Here is a 20,372-nt window from a genome sequence, read left to right as displayed (position 1 = left end):
CAGCTGGTGCAGGACAGGGGCCATAGGTGTCAGGCCCGTCCTCGAAGGCCCCTGGGGAGCAGAGCAGGAGCCCCTAGGACTGGGTGCTAGTGGCCTAGGCTAGCAGCCTGTGCTTCCTCAGCCAGTTCCAGGAGCTGTGCTGACCTAGGAAGGGACACATTTCACGAGAGCAGGGCTTTCCCTTGGGTGTTGGCCCATGTGTGCCCGGTCCACAGCTGTGCCCTCCTATTTCTGAGACAGCCAGCAGACTGGCACAGGGGAGGGACTAGGGCCTGGGAGGAGGGAAAGCTTGGCTGGGTCCGAGTGCTGACACTAACTCACTGTGTGCCCTTGCACGGCACTGGACCTCTCTGCCTCAGGTTCCTCATCTACATAGTAAAGGGCAGGACAGCAAGGCCCGAGGTCCCGTCCAGCTAGAGCCTGTTGTGATTTTGGTGGAGGGCTGAAGGTGGGGTGGCCCAGAGGCCTGATTGGCCCAGTTCCTTTCCCCTTCCTTGCTTCTCTTTTTCTGTGTCGTCGGTTTATCTCCAGCTATCCAGGTCTCTCTGTCTCTCGCCTGCGGCTCTTTCTGTTTCCATCTTTCGCTCTGTGCCTCTCTCGCTCTGTATTTTTCTGCCTGCCTCTTCTTTTTTCTGTGTCTATGAGTCTACCTCTGGTTTTATCTCCTTGTCTGTCACACCCCCTTCTGACTCTTCTCTCTCTCTTCCTCTGTAGTTATATGCATTTCTCTGCCTACTTATCTTTCTCTGGGTCTCTCCCTCTCTCTCGCTCTCTGTCCTGCCCGGTCTCTCCGCTGCTCTCCCGTCGCTCCCCCTCCCCTCCCCCTCCGGCAGCCCCCCCTCCTCCCTCCCTCGGCGCGTCTCCCCAGTCCTTATTTGGCTGGGCGGGAGGGCTGGCGGGAGGAGGCGGCCTGCGGGCGGGGGGCGGGGGGGCGGGAGCGGGGCCGGGCGGAGGAGGGCGGTGGGTGGTGCTGAAGGGACAGCTCCGCGGCGGCGGCGGCGGCGGCGGCGGCGGCGTTGGCGGCTGCGGCCCCGGGGCGCGGAGTGGGTGCCCGGCGCGGGGAGCAGCGAGCGCAGCCATGCCCCAGGCCGCCTCCGGGGCAGCAGCAGCGGCGGCCGGGGCCGGGGCGCGGGCCGGGGGCGCCGGGGGGCCGGCGGCGGCCCGGGCGGGACGATGAAGCGGCAGAATGTGCGCACGCTGGCGCTCATCGTGTGCACATTCACCTACCTGCTGGTGGGCGCCGCGGTCTTCGACGCGCTCGAGTCGGAGCCAGAGATGATCGAGCGGCAGCGGCTGGAGCTGCGGCAGCAGGAGCTGCGGGCGCGCTACAACCTCAGCCAGGGCGGCTACGAGGAGCTCGAGCGCGTCGTGCTGCGCCTCAAGCCGCACAAGGCCGGCGTGCAGTGGCGCTTCGCCGGCTCCTTCTACTTCGCCATCACCGTCATCACCACCATCGGTAACTACTCGCCGGGCGGGGGGCGGGGACCCGGGGGCTGGGCGCCGGGTTCTGGGGTAGTCCGGAGCCGGCTGGGGCTGGGAGGTTCTCCCGTAGAGGGTCTAGGCGCCGAACCCCGCGCTCCCAGAGACCCGAGTTCAGCCTGACGTGTCTGCTCCGTAGGGACAGGGCTCGGGGGAGGCGTCGAATCCTGGCTCCGGACTTGACTCTCCAGCAGGGCCAGCCCTAACTTGTCCCTGCCAGGCTGCGAGAGGGCCCCAGGGGACTCTGAAGTGTGTGAGAGGGGCAGGAGCGACGGGCGGCGGCTGGGGAGGAGGGGTGTGGCCGCGCCAGGCCCTGGAGCAGGGCGCCGAGTGTAAGTGGTGGGGAACGCTCGACTCCTCCGTGTCCTTGCAGATCGGCTCCCGGACCCCAGCGTGTCTACGCCGACTGGGGCTTCAGGGAGACGTGTGGAGGCAGGTACTTGGCACTCTGAGGCACACGGGGCCGCTCTGGGTGCCTGGAACACTCCATAACTGTGGCTATGAGTACTTCTTGGGGTGTGTGTGTGTGTGTGCGTGTCTGCGTGCACGTGTGTGCCCAGCGCCAGGAGTTTAGGCTCTGCCAGCCAGTGCCTTTAATTTTCTTAGGGCAGCAGAGCTGGTGCTGGAAGCCAGACCCAGCCCTGTCTGCCTTCTTTACTGCTGTCCCAGGAAAACAGTCACCTCACAGGAATGGCCCCAGTTCTCCTCTTCCAGCCAGGGCAGACCTCAATGTAGGAGGCCACACACACCCAGACTCTCTCACAGTATAGGCACAGGTGCACACACAGGCACACACGCAAGCTCACACAGGACATACACGGGCACACACACAAGGCGCACAAGTGGGTACCCGAGAAAGAATCTCCAGTGAGGCCCTTGATGTGCTATTCAGTTGTCCAAACAGGGATAAACACCTTACCCACTCCCAAGACTATAATTCCAGCCCAGCTCCATTACTTGTCCCATTGTATGACCTTGGGCAAGTCCCTTCCCCTGCCCGAGTCTCAGGTTCACCTCCAGACAATGAGGGTTTGGCCGAAATGACCTCCAGGACTCCTCCGGGTCCTGATGTGCTCCCAGCCCACCTCCCCCCAGAGCTCACTAGGGCGCCTCCAGGAGCTGTTTCCTCCATCTTTCCCGTTCCTTCTCCTCTCCCTGGTCCTCCTCCTAGCCCTGGCTGAGCTCCCACGGGCTCATTGCCATTTGGCATAGCCCATGACAAGATGGCAGTGTTTTCCTGGGAGTCAACAGGAGCCGAGAGGGGTAAAAGGCAGTACTGGACGCCGTCCCTGCCGTTTGTCCACTGCAGGACTGTCCCGAGATTCCGCTGCTCTCTGGAGACCGCAGGGAGTTATGCTATGTGGTTTCTGGAAGATGATGAAAAGGACCCCAGGAGTGAATGTGGCCCAAGTGGGGGCACCTCTGGGTCCTGCTGATGCTGTGAGTGAGTTTAGTGCAGGATGGTCAGACTCAGGTCTGCCCAAAGAGGAGCCTGCTTTCCTGGGAAGGACCAGACTGGGTTTTGTCCGGCGTCTCCTCCCCTCTCCCACCTCCCTGCCACCTGCCAGGGTTTCAGGAGCACTGCAGGTCCTTAGACCTTCCCTCTCTCTCTCCCCACACATCTTACCCTTGGTGTGTGCCCCACCTTTCTCAGTACCCTGGTCCCCAGCTCCACAGTAACCACCCAACTGACCTCCTTGCCTCCAGCCTCATTCCCCTTTAGGGCAAGCTCCCGAGGATAAGGCTGCCAGAAAGAATCTCCCCAAAGCACAGCTATGACCATACCAATACCCTTCTCAGAAGCCCTCAATGCCTCCCTGCTGCCCATGTAATCCATAAATCCACACTCCTCATCCCAAATTTTCAGGACCTCATACCTGGCTGCAATCTCTATGTCCGACTTCATTTCTCACTTCTTACTGACATGATCTCTCCACTGCAGCCCAACTGTCCCTCAAGAACACCTGAAGTGTGCCCATCTGGCATGCCTTTTTCTCTGTCTTCTATTTATCTTGTCCAAGCTAACCTTCCAGGTCCAGTTCAAATCCCATCTCCTCCTTGAAGTCTTCCAGACCATCCCAGGCCACTGGCTCCGGATGACTGCAGGACTTACTGTCAAGACCAGCTGAGTGACACAGTGTAGGCTGTTTTGCACAGCTGTTTACATTTCAGGGGGTGTATTTTGTCTCTTTAACCACACGGGGTGTAATTAACCTCCGTGGGGGCAGGGCCCTGTGGTTCCCATCTCTGTGCTCGCAGTGCCGGCACAGTACCCAGCAATACGCAGGAGCACTCAGAGGATGCTACTGATGGGTTTAAGGTGTGCAGAAGTGAGACGGCATCATCCTTCCCCTCCATCCCTGCCGTTTCCCGAAGTGTTTGTAATCCTCACCAAGAGAGAAGCTGAAAGCTGGGGGTAGAGGCAGACAGAGTGTGGTTCTGATGATTTTTTGTTTGTTTGTTTTTTTGCGGTGTGCGGGCCTCTCACTGTTGTGGCCTCTCCCGTTGCGGAGCACAGGCTCCAGACGCGCAGGCTCAACAGCCATGGCTCACGGGCCCAGCCGCTCCGCAGCATGTGGGATCTTCCCGGACCCGGGCACGAACCCGCATCCCCTGCATCGGCAGGCGGACTCTCAACCACTGCGCCACCAGGGAAACCCTGATTTTTTTTATTTATAAGGAGCTTGGCAAGAGGAAAGAGAGCATCAAAGAACCACCCTAGTTCTGTGGGGGCTCTAGACTGGCACTGCCCACTCTGCCCCACCCAACCATCACTGGCTTTTTGTCACCTCTCACTCTGGCTATGATACCTGGCTGGGAGCTGTCCATATGGGCTCAGATCTAAGAAACAGCTCTCTGGGCTGTGATCAGATGGTTGGAAAGGGCCCTATATTAGACTGATCTTGACCCCAAACCCAAAGGCAGCAGTCTGTGTCCACCTGACCCCTTTGGGGACACAAATGGGTCTCCTGAGAGACTGGGAGTCCCTCTGGGATAGAATAATGACAAAATTTCCCGTTCTTTCAGTGCCTTAGTGATCACAATGCACTTTCATCTCATTTCTTGAGTCTCAGCCTTCATAGCTCAGGGGAGTTGCCAGGGCAGGTACTGTTAGCTCCCTTGCACAGATGAAGGCATGGAGGCTCAGGAAGGGGAAGGGACTCCCTCAAAGTCACGCAGCTGCTGAGCAGCGGAGTTACTTAGAGCGAGAAGCAGGGACTCCTGACTCTAAGCCCAGTGTTCCTTCCCCTGCTGGTTTCTTGGCCGCTTCCTCTGCCTCCATATGCCGTGAAGCCCAAAGCCAGCCAGGATTGGCATGGCCATGACGTGCTCAATCATGCCGGCTTGCAGGGCGCTCATGGGCAGCCCTGACTGGTTGAGGGTCAGCAGGGTCTGAGTTAGTCATTCACCTGGTTAGTCACAGTCACCACTAACTGCGAGGATTCCTCCAGCTCCCTCGTCCCTAGTCTCCCAGACAGGAAACCCTTCCTTTGTCGGGCCCTAAGTTCATCAAATGCGAAGGGAAACTCTTTTTTGGGAAAGTTTAACCTCTCTAGCTGTTGAGTCATTAGGCTCCTCCGGGGCCCCAGCCACATCTATTCATAGCCTGGAGGCTGTCAGAGCAGGAAAGGGCCCTGAGATCAGCTGGTGCTACCCACCCTCTTACCGAGAAGGAAGCAAAGAGGTGACGGGAATAGGGTAGTCAAACCTGACTCGCAGGCCCCCGCTCCTTCCACTTGTGCAGACTGCTTCTTTCTTTGTTATTATTATTAACAGCAGCAATGGCAACAATGCTAGTGGCAGCCGCCGTTTATTAACTACTCTTCGGCAGGCTGTATACAAGACGCTTCATTTATATTCCCGTTCAGTTCTCTCCCCAACCCTTCAAGGTGGGCATTATTATTCCCATTTTTCAGTGGTGGAACCTGAGGCTCTGGGTGTAAATTACTCACCATGGCCTGTGACTTGAAAGTATAGATTCAGTGGAGCCTCTCTGAGTCCCACGCCCTGTATTTTTTACCAATTCTTCCTCCACTTCAAGAACCCAGCCCAGACCCTTGTACTTTGGGTCAAGTAGCCAAGGCTTGTCTCTTCCTCTGGCAAAATCCTCCCCAGAAAGAGAGGGTCTCTGGCTCCAGCACGCTGCAGCCAGCCTCTGCTCCCCTGCACACTGGCCCCTGACCAACCCAGGCCACGTGCCACAGCCGTGCCCGGCACCAGGCCCTCCCGGAGACTGCCGTGGGCTCACAGGTGCCCATTCTCCCACCGCAGCTCCCTGGATTCCTTGTGGCTCTAAGGTAACAGGAGGCCAGGTGATTGATTAAGCTGACGGAGCTGGGACAGAAAACCTTCTGTTCTGCTCTCTCCCCAGCTTCCAGCAGAGCACAGGCTCCCATCGCCCACCGCATGGCCTGGGAATCCTTAGATTGTGAATTCAAGCAGATAGTTCATGAGGGAACCTGTACTTCTTACATCTTTCTAAGAAGGAGGAAAGTATAGGAGTGACCTGCCACCCGCCAAAATCCCAGAGTCCTCAAATCAAAAAGTGAAAGGAGACAGTAGCAGTCATCCAAACATCCAGAGAGGTGAGTGACTTGCCCAAATTCACACAGCAAGTCGCAGGTACAACCCTTTGGGTGCCTAAAGATCTCTCCGTTGCCCCAGCCTGTTTTCCTCACGACCCCCACTTTGCTCTTAGCACCAGGGTCTCCGTCCGCTTATCACTCAGCTGTTCCCAGTACTCTCTTGACTTCCCGGGGGATGGAGGGGCAGTCCAGCCTGAAACGGTCCCACTGTCCGCTCTCAGTCAGTATTTCCTTCCTCGCTGCCCACAGACCACCCCTCTGCTTCAACTGTACAGCCTCTCCTGAGGGTGGCATATGAACACGGGTGCTGGCTTAGAAGCCCGAGTGCCTGGCTTCATCACTCAATCCCCCTCTCCGCTCGCCACCTCCACCGCCTGCTACTAGTTGTGTCACTTTGGACAAGTTACTTAGTCTCTCTGAACTTGCTTTGTCATTTACTATGGGGGAGAATAATATCTGCCTCCTAGGATTAAATGGGATAACATGGAAGAAGTGCCTGGTACAGAATATGTGCTTAATAAACAGTATCTACACTTTAAAGTGTTATCATTTCTCATGTATTATCACTTTCCCTACAGAAGGGAACTGCTCTGTTTCCCAAGGATTACTATGACCACAGCACCTCTACTCCTTCCTAACAGGTGGGGACAGTGGGATTGGGGACCAGAGGCTGCCACACCCTTCCCTTTATCCTCCTAATCTCACTCCCCCATCCCAGGCTTCCCAGATCCTCACTCATGCCTAGAGTCTTCCTGACATCCAGGCTCAGGGGCAATGCTCCCTCCTCTGAGCAGGCAGACCCTGCAGCAAACCAATCAGGGAGAGTGAGGTGCATGGTGGTAGAACCCATCCTGGATTGGAGCAAGAGGACAAAAGTTCCAGTTCCACTTAGCTTAGCTGCTGGTCCTCTATGACCACCAGTTTCTTCATCTACAAAGTGGACGTATTTGATCAGAGGTCCTTCTGGCTGCCATGCCTCCTGCCTGCACGTCCAGTTCCCACACGTCATGATTGGGGGCTAGAGACATGGAGGGAATGGGGGCCAGAATAGGACAGAAATAGAAGACACATGCCTGGCCACAGTGGGGACAGGACAAACACAATAAGTATTTTCAAAGAAAACATAAACAAGCACAGATGAATGTAGTGCAAATCACCACTAGAAACAGCTTTCAGCTGGCAGCACAAACGGTAAATCTGTGAGTTGATTTTGTAATAAAAAAATGTAAAAACGATTTCCCTGCCATCAGCCAGCAGCAAGGGAAGAGACCCAGCTCTGATTGAGATCATGATGAGTTTAGGCAAACCTCAGCAGAGACCCAGGATGGGCACTCCCTCCCTCCCACCCCACCCCTGCCTTGGATGCAGGGAACGGACGTGTCTACAACACGTCAGGCTCTGTCCGAGGCATTTCTCACCTCCTGCATTCCCACAACTACCCTGGGAGGGCAGGCATTATCATCCTGTTATGGTCAAGGAAAAGAAAGCTCAGAGAGGTTCAAACATTGGCCCAGGACCCTACAAATATAAAATGACAGTAACAGGGCTTACACCCAAGGCTGTAGGAAGTATCTTTTCATGGAGTCGTGCAGCGCCCTGCTCCCCACGGAGGCTCTGCTGTCCCTCTCGTATGAATGTCACAGACAATGGAGGATGGGGATAGGGTCATGCAGGGCACTCAGCTGTGACCTCAGCTTCAGGATATCACATCCTCAGGACTATGGGTAGAGCATTTAGCCCAAAGAGAAATCAGTTAGCTCCACCTCTCTCATTTTACAGTGTGGAAACTAAAATTCTAATTGGAGAAGAAGGGAACCCTGTTTACTGATGCCTCCTTCCGTGTTGTTCACCACCCCACCCCCAGGCTCATAGAGAAGAAAGCAGACTGCCAGCTGGCCTGTCCTGCTTGCCTGGGGCCCCCTCCTCACCCCTCTGTTAGGCTCTGGTCCTCAGCACGTGACAAATGCCTGCCGTGAAGCAGTCACCGGCCCAGCTGATGCGGCCACCTCCCAGTCTGTCCACACTTCCCCGTTGTCCAGAAACTGTCCATGCTCAGGCAGCTCCCAGGTGGCTCCCGGAGACCTGCCCCTCACCTGGAGCCACCCCGAGCCCCTACTGCTGCAGTCACCCCTTCACTTTCCCATTTCCAGAGCTGGCTTCAGCTACTACCTGGAGCCGACAGCTTTGGTCCTCCTGGTTCTGTGGCCCCTGGGATCCCCACCACGCTGGGGCCGACTTCCCACGCTCCCCCTTCACCAAAGCCAGCTCCTTACCACCCTGGTTCCCACTCCCGCCTCTTCCAGTGACACACAGGGTCGCCTTTGTGAAGAGAGTGTATGGATGCAGGGAATATAAGGCAGGAGCCTGGGCTGGGAGCTGGAAACTGGGTTCTTTCTCTCCCCTTAGACAAATCATTCTCTCTCCCTCTCTCTCTCTCTCTCTCTCTTTCTCTGCTTTCCCCCTACTCATGAGAGGCACAGGCACTACCCTGCTGGGCTTCAGTCTCCCCATTTGTACAAAGGAGGTGTTCCCCAGGGGGAACTAGAGAAGGCTAGCTCAGCAATACGGAATTCTCTACATTAGTTCTTCTCCCTTCGTCACCTCTGACGATTTGGTTGATCTTGTTTAAATGCAGATTCTGAACCAGTAGGTCTGGGATGGGGCCTGAGAGTCTATAATTCTCACAAGGCCCCCAAGGGACACTGATGCTGTTGATCTGCGGTTTACACTTTGAGTAGCAAGGATCTAAATAACCTGGAGACCTGACTTCCGAGAACAGACCTGAGGTGGGGACTATGGATTTAAGAACAAGATTGTGTAGAGCTGGAAAGGTCCTTAGGAATCTGGTCATGGAGTGTCAGAGCCAGTGGCCTCAGAGCTGGTGGAGCCTCTTCTGAGGCTGGGGCGGGGCTTTGGTTTGCCCCAGAGGAAGTAGATGCAGAGGTAACCTGGGTTCAATCAGAGAAACACAACCAGCTGGAAATATATATATAGAGAGAGAGACTTATGTGTCTTGATTTACGTGATGGTAGTTGCTGGCTAGGTGAGTGAAATCTATATGGCAGGACATCGGGAAGGACAGTCTGGAACTCTCTCCAGCTTGGGCTGAAGCTGCTGTTCACAGGCAGAGTTTCTTCTTCTTCAGGGAAGCCTTGGCTCACCTCTTAAGGTCTTTCAACTGATTGATTCATGTCCACCCAGTGATCTAGGATAATCTCCCTTACTTAAAGTCAACTGATTACGGACTTTAATCACGTCTACAAAATGCCTTCATAGCAACCCCTGGATCAGTGCTCAGTTGGATAACTCAGAGCTTTAGCCTAGCCTAACTCAGATGATCAAAAAGATCATCACGCTACCCATATATCACACTGGGGACCTCAATAAGTGACTTCTAAGGTTCTTACCAACCCTGAGATACTTAAATTCTTGATCTTCAAAGAGGCAGCCTAGAGACTTAGAGTACCCAGAGTGGGACTCATCAGCGTCCTGGGGACCCCCAGACCCTCTGGGTCACCTTCCAAATAGTACTGACTTTAGCCTTCATTTCAGGTTTACCAAACTTCATTTTCAGTTTACTAAAAATCATTGAGATCTTCTGAGTGCCAGACACTATACCAGGCACCAAGAGAATAGAAAACTAAGATCCAGATCCTTCCCCAAGGAGCCCCCGGTCTGCTGGAATCCTGAAACCACAAGTTGAATGGTATATATGCTAAATCCTAGTGGAGTAACTCAGAATAAGGATCTGAGAAGGCTTCCTGGAGCAGGTAGTACCTGAGGAAGGCTTAAATGAAGAATGAGAACTCCAGTAAGTGAGGATTGGCAGTGAGAGCTTTCTGGGGTAAGGGAGCAGCATGAATTAGGCTGGGGCCATAAGTCTGCCCAAGGAAAGGTGGGCGGAGCCAACCTTGGAGGGGGCTGAGTGCTAGGCTCTGGCAGGCGGACTTGATTTGACAAGAACTGGAGGAGGGAAGTGATAGACTCCAACCTGTGTTCTCCTGCCTGGATCCTGACCAGGGATCAGGATGCAATGCCCCTATGACCCCAATTGAGCCACCAGCTGCCTCCATCATGCCAGTTGAACCAGTGGGTCACCCCAGTTGAACTAGTGGGTGCCTCATGACCCCAGGTGAACCAGAGGGTAATGGCAACCTGAATCCTGATTATCTAGCTTCAGTCCCACCCTGGTCACCCAGCAGACCTCAGCCAGCCCCCAGGAAGTGCTTTCACTTCCTCCCCTCTCCACGATTCCTGGACCAAAGATCCACTCTGGAGCCTAGACCAAACCCAGGCTTATGGATGGCGTTCAGGAGGCCTTGGGACAGCACGGAGCTGAAGGAGATGATACTGTCCCCCACCGCTGTGTGGACATTTTCTGCATAGACAACGCCAGGCCCCTGCTGCACGGCTTGGCATGGACTCAGTGTCCCTCTTCAGGAATGTGCAGGGCCTCTCCTGACCACAGCTCCGATGCAGAAATAACCATCGCAGAAACATCCGGAGAGGCGCATTCCAGCCCGCTGGCCACAGGACCATCTGGGAGGCTCTCTCCAGAGACCCGAACTGTCAGGCCCTGGTTGAACAGCCCCAAGAAGGTGATGCCAGGCTTCAGACAGGAGGCAGCCCTCTCCCCCAGGACGGTGCTGTCCTCCCACCAGGGCAGGGGAGGTCCCCAGGGCCCTGGGGGCAGGCAGGGCTGGGTGGTTCCAGGCAGGAGCAAGTCTCAGGTCGACGCAACAGATCCGTTCTCGCTTGGACCTATTCTGTCCAGATCTTAGACCTGACATGAAGCCGCCACACCCCACAGAGCCTGCCTCAGTTTCCACGGTCATGAACCAAGGCTGCCATTCACTGGGAGGTTTCTCTGGGCTGAGCCCGTCACACGTATTACCTCATTTAATCTTCAGAGCCACCCTATGAAGGCGACACTATTACTATTTCCATTTTACAGAGGGGGACCCTGAGGCCCCGAGGGGCCAGGGCAGGCCCGCAAGGTGCGCTGCTGGCAATCAGCAGAGCAGGGGCGTGTAAAGCAGGCCCAGCACTCGCTTTTATAAAACGCTTGGTCACATGGTATCTCTCCTGAACCTCATAACAACCCAGAGGTGTAGGTGTCAACGAAGAAACTGGACTTGAGAACATAAGATCGCTTCCCGTGACCCAGAGCCAGTGAATGTGGAGGCAAGAGTCAAGTCCAGACCTTCCAACCCCAAGACCAAGCTCTCCCCCGAGGAGGGCTCTGGCCCCCCGTAGCTGAAGGTGGGTTGGATGGTCCGGATGTTGGGGCATCGTAGAAGTGGGTGTTGGCCTATGGAGGGTGAAGAGGATGGTGCTGGGGGGCAGGGGGTGGCAGTCGTCATGGAGTGGCCTTAGTTCCATGCATTTGAACAGGAGGGAAACCTGAGACTAGAAATGAGAATAGAGTGATGGTTCTTAAGAGCAGCCAGTGAGTGAGAGAAGGGCCTGGTTGGGGGTGACTTGGCAACTCACCTGCTCCCCGGCGTGCAGGGGGGAGGGCAGGGAAGATGGCCCCTGCATGCTGAGTCGGACGCTGGTCCCCGTAGCAGTAGTTATTTGGAGCCAGAACAATGGGTGTCCGGGCCTGAGCTAAGCCCAGGAGGCTGTGAGTTTTAAAATCTCCCCTGATGAGGGGAATCTGCAGCCAGGTTTGGGAAGCACAGGAAAGAAGAGAGCTTATTCGAATCAGCGTTCTGTACTTGGGAGGCTGGGCCACTTGCCAGCCAGCAGCTAGCATTTTCTTTCTGGGTTTCCTTGGGACTTGAGAAACAGTCAAGGGGCAGCTGAGGAAGAATCTTTGGAGTTCACAAGCCAAAGCTCCTGGGGTGAGCCAGGTGGCAGAGGCCCCAGGAGTCAGCGGGTGGCCCCAGGAGAAGGGCAGGTTCCACTCTTCCCAGAGGAGAAGGGGACCGAGAGGGTCTCAGTGGGGGTCATGGGACAGGAGGTGACTCCTCCATGGCTTAGCTCTCAAGTGACCCCAGGGAAGGGGGTCAGCCCCCTTAGCTGTGTGAGTATCACTCACCTGGGAACAAAGTGGGGGGCTCTAGCCTGGCTGAGCCAGCGTGACCCCTCTTCAGCATGACCTTGCATCGTGGATTTTCCACCATGAGGGCTAGACAGAGGAAGACCCTCCGGGGCTACTCTTGGTCCTTGGTCTACCTCCAAGCGGGGCCAGAGGAAGAGAAACCTGGACGTAAAGTCAGTGGCAGACCTCCTTCCCCTGGGTGCCCAGCTCAGTGCCCCAGACTCCTAAGTACTTGTCTTCCCTGGGCACAAAGAGGCCCTGATGCCCCCTATCTTCCCCTTAGGATCGTCAGTGGGCTACGTGTCGTTTCTCAGAGCTGTGACTGGTGTTGTAGCACAGCTGAGCTAAGGAAAGTGGGGGACACAGACCCTTCTGCTGTTTCTCTGCTCCTGCCTGGCTGTGAGACCCACAGCAAGTCACATCCCACGCTGGCCTTGTCTGCAAGGGACTGGGCTGGTGATGTCTGAGCCCCTTACAGCTCGGACCATCTCTACTCCAGCTCAGCCAGGACCTAATCCTGGCCTCTGCTTCCAGCCCCTCCTGAGATGCTCACCACCCAGGGTTACAATCTTGTCTCCACTTCATCGCATGATGGCTGAGCCCTGGAGGGACTTCCTCTGTGTCCAGTCCCAAGAATAGAGCCTTGTCCAGGACCTCCAAGTCACCCCTTTCTGGAAAGAGCATTTCTGACTGTGGCCGCAGCCTTGCTTATCAGCAGAGCGAGTCCACTGCCCCAACCCCTGGGACAGCTGGAATGCGGGAGACTCCCACCCAGAAAGGGGGGCCCCCTAACAGCTGGCAGCTCCCGCAGTAGTCTGTGGATGGGGTGTGGGAGGAGCAGTGGTGCTGAGAGCCTGCTGACCCCAGCCAGCACTTTCAGGCAGGAGGGTAGCCAGGAGAGAGGCTGCAGACAGTCTTTCTTCCCAGGTTGCCCCTGGACCTGAGCTGGCCCGGGATGAGGGCACTGGTGGCAGTTCCTACAATCCAGGCCCTCGGCTAGCTCAGAGGCTTCCAGGGTCCTGGGAGCTGAGGTCCTGCTCGTGGACCAACCTTCAGCATCCCACCTAGACCAGTGACCTGCTAGACCTCTGAGCGGCTGGAGTTAGCCGCATGGGTCCTCACAATGGTTTGATATCTCAAAATGTTCTTGGGCCATTACATGATATGTGTGTGTTGCAGAGCATACGATCACATTCCTCCGCCTTTGGCTGGAATGGGGTCAGTTCAGGGTGCTGACGCCAGCATGCTCTTGCAGTATAAGGGCTCAGCTTGGCAGTGGATGGCATCACTGCAATTCCTGGCGTCCTTCAGATTCTTTGAGAATCACCAATTCAGCCCAACCCTTCTCTCTTCCAGATGAGGAGACTGAGACCAGGGCAGGGTGCAGGGGGAGATGGGGCGTGGCCTGCCCCAGCCACCAGCAGTGCGATATCAGAGCCAGTCCTCAAACTCAGGCCTCCTGACTCTTTCCACTCCCCCAGCACCCACACAGTCATTCCTCCATTTTCTTTCTTTTTCTGAGCATCTTCCATGTGTTGGGCACCGTTCTGGGCCCTAGGGACTCAGCCCTGGTCCTCATGATGCCTACATTCCAGAGGAAGCAGATAGTTGATAAACTACATTATGTGATCACAAAAAAAAAAAAAAAAAGGAAATCATCCCGATGGTGACAAGTGCCAGGAGTCAGTAAAACAAGAGAATGGGGTAGACAGTGATGGAGAGGAGGGATGGGCGATCTGGGAAAGCCTTCCAGGGAGGGGGCCTGTGGAATGCAAAGATCAAGGAGGAGCCTTCCGGGGCGGGGGGCGGAGCATGGGGACAGCAAGCGTGAAGTCCCAGGTAGGCCAGAGCTGACATGATTGAGGGTCAGGAGCAGAAAGGGCAGTGTGCCTGCAGCACGCTGAGCGAAGGGGTGGACGCATGGGAGGACTGGATCCTGCAGGGCCATGGAGGCCGTGGTCAAGAATTTGGATTTTACTCTACATGTGATGGAAGCCGCTGGAAAGCTTTAAGCAGGGTTGTGGTGTGATATAACTTAAATTTTTACCGGTTCCCTCTGGCTGCTAGAGGTCAGCTGGTTGTAGTAGAAGAGGGAAGCTGGGAGACCCGTCAGGCTGCAGTTGAGTAACTTGAAAAACAGAATGGTGTTGGATGGGACTCGGGTAGAGACTGTGGAGACTGTAGAGAGAGGTGGATTGGGGGTGTGTTTTCAAGACAGAGTTGGCCCGACCTGTTGATGGATAGGATGTATGTGCTGGGGGAAAGGAGGGAGCCAGAGGGCTATGGGAGTAGGGGGAAGGGAATCATCAGTGGTAATCTTTGACCTGAGCAACTGGGTGGAAGGTAAGCATTTACTGAGATGGGAACTAAAATTCAGAGAGTAAAAGGTTTGTTAAAGAGATGAGATTCCAGACTTCTTGTTTTAGACATTCAGGTTAATTTTGAGATGCTTATTACAAATCCAGGCAGGCAGCTGGACAGACAAGTCTGTAGCTCAAGGGGGAGGTCAAAGCTGAGATATAAACTTAAGAGTTATCAGATGGCAATAATATTTAGAGTCATGCAACTTGATGAGACCAGCCAGGGCGAGGGGAGAATGGGAGAGAAGAGCCCAGGCCTTTCCTCCAGCACCGGGAGGCCAGGCAAGGAAGGGGACCTGCCAGGACACTGGAGGGAGACCTGGGGAGTGCAGTGTCCCAAGGCCAGGAGGCGTTGATTTAAGAGAGAGGGAACTGTCAGCCAGGCCAGCTGCTGCTGGGAGATCAAGTCAGATGACCGCAGAGAAGCAACCAGTGCGTTTGGCAATGCGGTGACCACTGGAGACATTGACCATGAAAACATGGTGTAACTAACATTTGAACAGCTTGTTCCAGGAGCATGGGGAGGAGAGAGTGGTAGGGCATCCTTTGTATTTGACCAGCCTGACATGGAACAGAGGGGCCAGATCCCAGCAGAGGCAGGAGAGGGAACAAACAATATCCCAGCTCCCCATTTTCAGGCCTTTTCATAAATGCTTTACAAACCTCCTCCTGCAGAGGCCCATGAGGTAGTCATCAGTATGTCCATTATGCAAATGAGGCCCAAGGCCCAGCAAGATTACTGGCTCAGGACACCCAGCCAGGGCCCTGAGTCCGGGTCTGTCTGACCCCAAAGCCCCTGCCCCCAACTGCCGCTCTGCCTGCGTCTCCTGGCTGCTCCTTTCCCCCGCCCCTCCCATCCATCCTTGTCCTTTGATCATTTCTGTCAGCTTCCAGCAGTCTTGGCCTCTGCCTCCCTCCTCCGGGAAAGCTCTGCTTTTTCTCTTTGATCCTGCACGTCTGTCCTCGGCTGCGTCCTCTGCTGGGCCCTGTGTCCCCTCCTCCCTGTCGCTTCAGGATGTGCTGAAGGTAGGGGATCTGCAAGAGTTTCTGAGAGCCTTGCGGGAACCTGGCCTGCGGGATGAGAGCGTGGCTCCTGCTTCCCTGACTGCCATTGGGAAAAGAGCCTGGGGGCTCCTCGGGCCTGGCTGGGCAGCAGACCAAGCCCTCGGCACTGAGGGTCCAGAGACGCGAGCTCACAGGCCAGGGATGTCTGTGGAAGCAACTAGAAGGGGGCAGCCAGGGGGGCCGTGCATTCTTACCCCGACGGGCCAAGATGGGCCTCCGAGTTCTCCTCAGGAGACAGTTACAATGATTGGTGGAGTTCAGGAGTCCTAAATAGGGAGATGTAATCGGCAAAACCAGCCACCTGGCTGCCAACACCACATGCAGAGAAGAAGGGGACACTCAGGACTTCAGAGTCCCTTTTGGAGCCTGGCTGGTTCCAGTGGGAAGAGAGGGGTGAGGCCCAGAGACTCTTGTCGGAGCTCCCTCCTGGCCTGGGTACTCTCCTCCGTCCCCCCCCTCCCCGTGTCCTGGCCGAGGTGAGGGAGGCCGCCCGGGATGCCCAGAGCCGCCTCCAGCTTCCACCCTCAGGATTCTGAGGCCCTGTGTGCCCCCGGCTGCTCCAGGAGGGCCTGGTACGCAGCCCCCGACTGGAAGAGGTTGGCAGAGGGAACGCAGCACACGGAGCCACGGGCCCATGCACGCTCCTCGAAGCCCTGACCGGGGGCTGCGGCAGTAATTAGCTCCTCACACATCCCCAGGGTTATTTTTAAGCCACGTTCTTCCCTGGTTTATTTTTAAAGTAACACTGGCACGTGGCTGGCCGGCTGCCCTTCCCAGGTGCTGGTGCCAATTCGGGCCAGGAATGGAGCAGGGCAAGATGAGCCCCTCCCCCAGGGCTCCCCACCAAGTGCCTGAGTTAACCAGCCCCTCCCTGGACGGCAAGGGAGGTTCCTGCTGCGCAGAAAGCCTGGGTCCAGCCTGGGGTGAGCAGGTGGGCTGGTGTGAAAGACACCCCCCGCCAGCCTGAAACTCCATCCTGCCTCTGATGTACACATTTCACATCTTGTGACCTTGACCGAGTCACCTCACCAGCACGAGCCTCAGCTTCCTCATTTCTCAGTGGGGTGAGTGATAGTGATTCTTGCGTCTCATGCAGAAAGTAAGCGATAAACTGAAATGTTGCACAGATCTAAGGGAGTATTGAGATTAACGCCCCCTGCAAACATGCTGCCCCTGCTGTCCCACTAACCGCTTCCAAGCCATGCCTGTCTCCCAGGGTGAGTGACTCGCAGGCTGGGAGAGGCTCCTCTTCCTTTCATCCCTTGACCACCCCCTAAGACCTGCCTCCACATTTTCAGTCTGGCTGGACTCTAATCCAGGCCGCCCAGGGTGAAGGGTGAAGCTGTCAGGCTGCTGGTGGCCATTAAAAGGCTTGGCCTGGGGCAGGGGATGGTGGGAAGTGCGACAAGGGCAGAACCACCCCTCCCCCAGCCCCTCCCCACCCCCCACCCCCACCCCCAGCAGCCTTCCAGAGAGCTTAGCTATGGAAAAGCACAGCCAAAAGTTAGCTCCAAAGCCCTCTCCTAGGGTACGGTGCAGCAGCTCAGGCTGGAGAAGAACGTCAGGGACGTATGGTGGAGGACGCTGAAAGGCAGGTTGAAAGTGTGAGCTTCTTTCCCTGTAGGCAATGGGGAGTCATGGAAGTTTGTTTGTTTGTTGTTTTTTGGTTTTTTTCCCTTCCTGCTTGTGGTTTTTATTTTATTTATTTATTTATTTATTTTAACATCTTTATTGGGGTATAATTGCTTTACAATGGTGTGTTAGTTTCTGCTTTATAACAAAGTGAATCAGTTATACATATACATATGTTCCCATATCTCTTCCCTCTTGTGTCTCCCTCCCTCCCACCCCTCCAGTAGGTCACAAAGCACCGAGCTGATCTCCCTGTGCTATGCGGCTGCTTCCCACTAGCTATCTACCTTACGTTTGGTAGTGTATATATGTCCATGCCTCTCTCCCGCTTTGTCGCAGCTCACCCTTCCCCCTCCCCATATCCTCAATTCCATTCTCTAGTAGGTCTGTGTCTTTATTCCTGTCTTACCCCTAGGTTCTTCATGACATTTTTTTCTTAAATTCCATATATATGTGTTAGCATACGCTATTCGTCTTTCTCTTTCTGACTTATTTCACTCTGTATGACAGACTCTAGGTCTATCCACCTCATTACAAATAGCTCAATTTCGTTTCTTTTTATGGCTGAGTAATATACCATTGTATATATGTGCCACATCTTCTTTAGAGCAGAGCAGTGACAAGTGCAGAGTAGAGTATGATCTGGAAGTAGGCGTGAGGAAGATTAGGAAGTTACCGAGGATCGACTCCCCAGGTCCAGACTGGAAAGGATGAGAGCCTAGGTGGTGGCTATAGGAACAGAAAGAAAGGGCAGGACTAGGAAAAGAGGAATGGCTGGGACTAGGTCCGGGGGGAGACGAAGAGGGGAAGGCAAGGTGTTCAGCCTGGTTGACTGAGGAACTACTAGGAATCAGGCAGTACAGAGAGGCCACACAGTGGGAGGGATGGGTTCCGGTGGCCCAGCCAGGCTTGCGCGCACACACTCCAGCCAGGTGACAGTGTGCAGTAGAGCTGGAGGCGAGGCCTTGATGGTCTCCCTAGAACCAGAATCAGATCGCCCAGGCAGAATCTTGGTCCACTCTTAAAATCAGGGTGCAGGAGAAGGAAGCAGAGGCAGCAGGGGAGACTGCAAAGGACCCGTGGGAAGCAGGAGGGTCGGGTATCCAGTGAGGAAGAGGACCGGCCATCAGGGCTGAGCATGGTCAGAATATGAAGGAAAATGAGGATGCCAACAGCCAAGACCGCCATGTATGACTGTCCAGGTTAGGGACTGTCCGAAAGAATCCAGCTGATGGGTGTGGGTTGCTGAAGTCCGGCCTGCTTACCAAGCCGTGCACTCTCCCAGGGGCTGCATCCACCCAGATGGGGCCCGTTTCTTTTCTAATTGGTCCCAGAGTGCCATGTAGTTAAGGCAGCCCTGCCCACAGGGCACCGGGTCTGGTACTCAGGTAATTCCTGATGCTGTCGGGGAGAGTAGTCTTAGTGGGTGAAGCAGGGGCATCCTGATGGGTAAGGGGAGAAGCAACAGGGGCATGGTGGGCCTGCCTCCCTTCCTCCTTCCCTGTCTCCCTCCCTTCCCTTTTCTGAAGACTTGAGGCAAATAGTGAGAAGTTAGCAGAGGACAATTTAAAAATACCCTCAAATGGGGGGCCTCCAGGAGAAAGGTTAGGAAGAAAAGCCCAAGGCCGGGGCAGCATGTAGTTAGGGGTTCAGCCTTAGGAGGGGAGGCCTCACCACCTCTGAAATGGGAGTTGGAGGAAAAGAGCAAAGCACTCAGAGAGAGCAGGAGAAGCAGTATGGGGAGAGCCTCGCTCTGCCAAGTGTTTGCTGTGTGACCTTGAGCAAGTCACTTAACTTCTCTGTGGCTCGGTTCCTGCATCTTTAAATAGGAATAAGGGATGTTAGAGGAATAAAAGAGGAACATATATTAGCTCGCTTAGAGCAGTGGCACATAGTAAGCACTGTATAAAGCTCAGCTAAGACCGTTTTGAATTGGGGAGGAGGGAGCAGTGACAGAGTCATTGAATCATTTGAATAAAGCCAAGGGCAGGGCACAGCAGCACTGTAAGCAGTAGCTGGGGAGGGCTGGGTCCAGGGGACTCTGCGCGGCTTGCAGCTCTAGGCACTGCAGAAAGCAAGCTCGGGACACCCCTGCACAAATAGGCATGCTCTATAGGCCATAGGAGCCAGGAAGTCATTCTCCAATTACACCCCAGCCCAGCCGGGCTCTCCTGCGATTCTGGGCTGTGAACAACAGTGTTGATGGAGAACTTGCAAGGCTGGTGGAGTGGCAGAGCTAATTGAAAAGGTTGGGAAATCAGAGGTCAGAGGAGAAGTGACAAGCCCGGGGTGAGTCAGGAAGCGGGAGGCAGGCTTGGGGGATGCGTGTCTGCTTCCATGTCTCTATGTAAAGGGCAGTGTCCCAAGGATGCGGACAGCTGCTTGTGTCTCCACTGAAGATGGCTGAGAAGCAATGGCCTGAGCCTCATTTCATTCCACCTAAGGAGCATTTCCGACAGGGCCCAGGGTTGAGTGAAGTGTGCTTCCATGGAGAGGGGCGGAATCTTAGCCTCTCGGTTGGGTCCAGGCCTGTGTGGAGGAAGAGCTGTGTTTGGTGGCTTCTTTAGATCCCTGAGGGCCTGGAACTTGAAGGAAGAGCGGGGGGCCCAGAGGCCAAGTCCTGTAGGGGACTCCTCTCCTTTTATCGAAGGGCAGATTCTCCTGCTTCCTGGGTGTGTCCACCCTATAGCCCCCTGGTTCTTGTACTCTCTGCCCTGGATGATGAACAGGGTCATGCCAAGAGGCCACAGTGGGGGACATGTGGGGTATTGGAGTGAGTGAGTGTGTGTGTGTGTGTGTGTGTGCGTGTGCGTGTGCTTGTGTGCGCACGCATGCATGTGTGAGTGGTAGGGGTGAGGACACCATGTCTACAGGCTGGCTCAGAGGGAGAGAAGGTCCTGGCAGCTGGCTTCAGGCTGAAGTCCCTGCTGCCTGGAGTCCCTCTCCTCCTGGGCACTGTGCCAACCTACACCATCTGAGCTCCTGAGCCCTGGGCAGGGTGTTGAGCCTAAGAAAAACCTCCTTCACATCTCCTGGCATCTGCTCCCAAATTCCCTGCCAGCCCAGAGCTGTCTGGGCCACCAGCCATGACCAGCAAGGAGAGTGGGAAGCAGGTGAAGGAGACAGAGCCCACGGGGGCCACGCTGCCAAAGCCCAAGGCCTCCCTGCCAAACCCAACCCGTGCTTCCAGACCAGCTTCACGCA

The 20,372-nt window shown here is 55.5% G+C and overlaps 1 protein-coding gene across 1 annotated transcript in view; it reads left to right on the top strand.

Moving 5' to 3' along the window:
- The first annotated feature begins 1,016 nt into the window (after window positions 1-1,016).
- The window catches only part of KCNK3 (potassium two pore domain channel subfamily K member 3), a 38,721-nt gene continuing 19,365 nt past the window's right edge, over window positions 1,017-20,372 (top strand). Inside the window, exon 1 of the mRNA XM_027113629.1 lies at window positions 1,017-1,456. Coding sequence (XP_026969430.1) covers window positions 1,174-1,456 — 283 coding nt within the window. The 5' untranslated portion in view covers window positions 1,017-1,173. The remainder of the gene's footprint in view (window positions 1,457-20,372) is intronic.

This window comes from Aethalodelphis obliquidens, unplaced genomic scaffold (genome assembly GCF_003676395.1).
Source record: "Aethalodelphis obliquidens isolate GAN/ISIS:26980383/991018 unplaced genomic scaffold, ASM367639v1 scaffold12, whole genome shotgun sequence".
NCBI lineage: Eukaryota > Metazoa > Chordata > Mammalia > Artiodactyla > Delphinidae > Aethalodelphis > Aethalodelphis obliquidens.
This window is presented reverse-complemented; position numbering and strand designations above follow the sequence as displayed.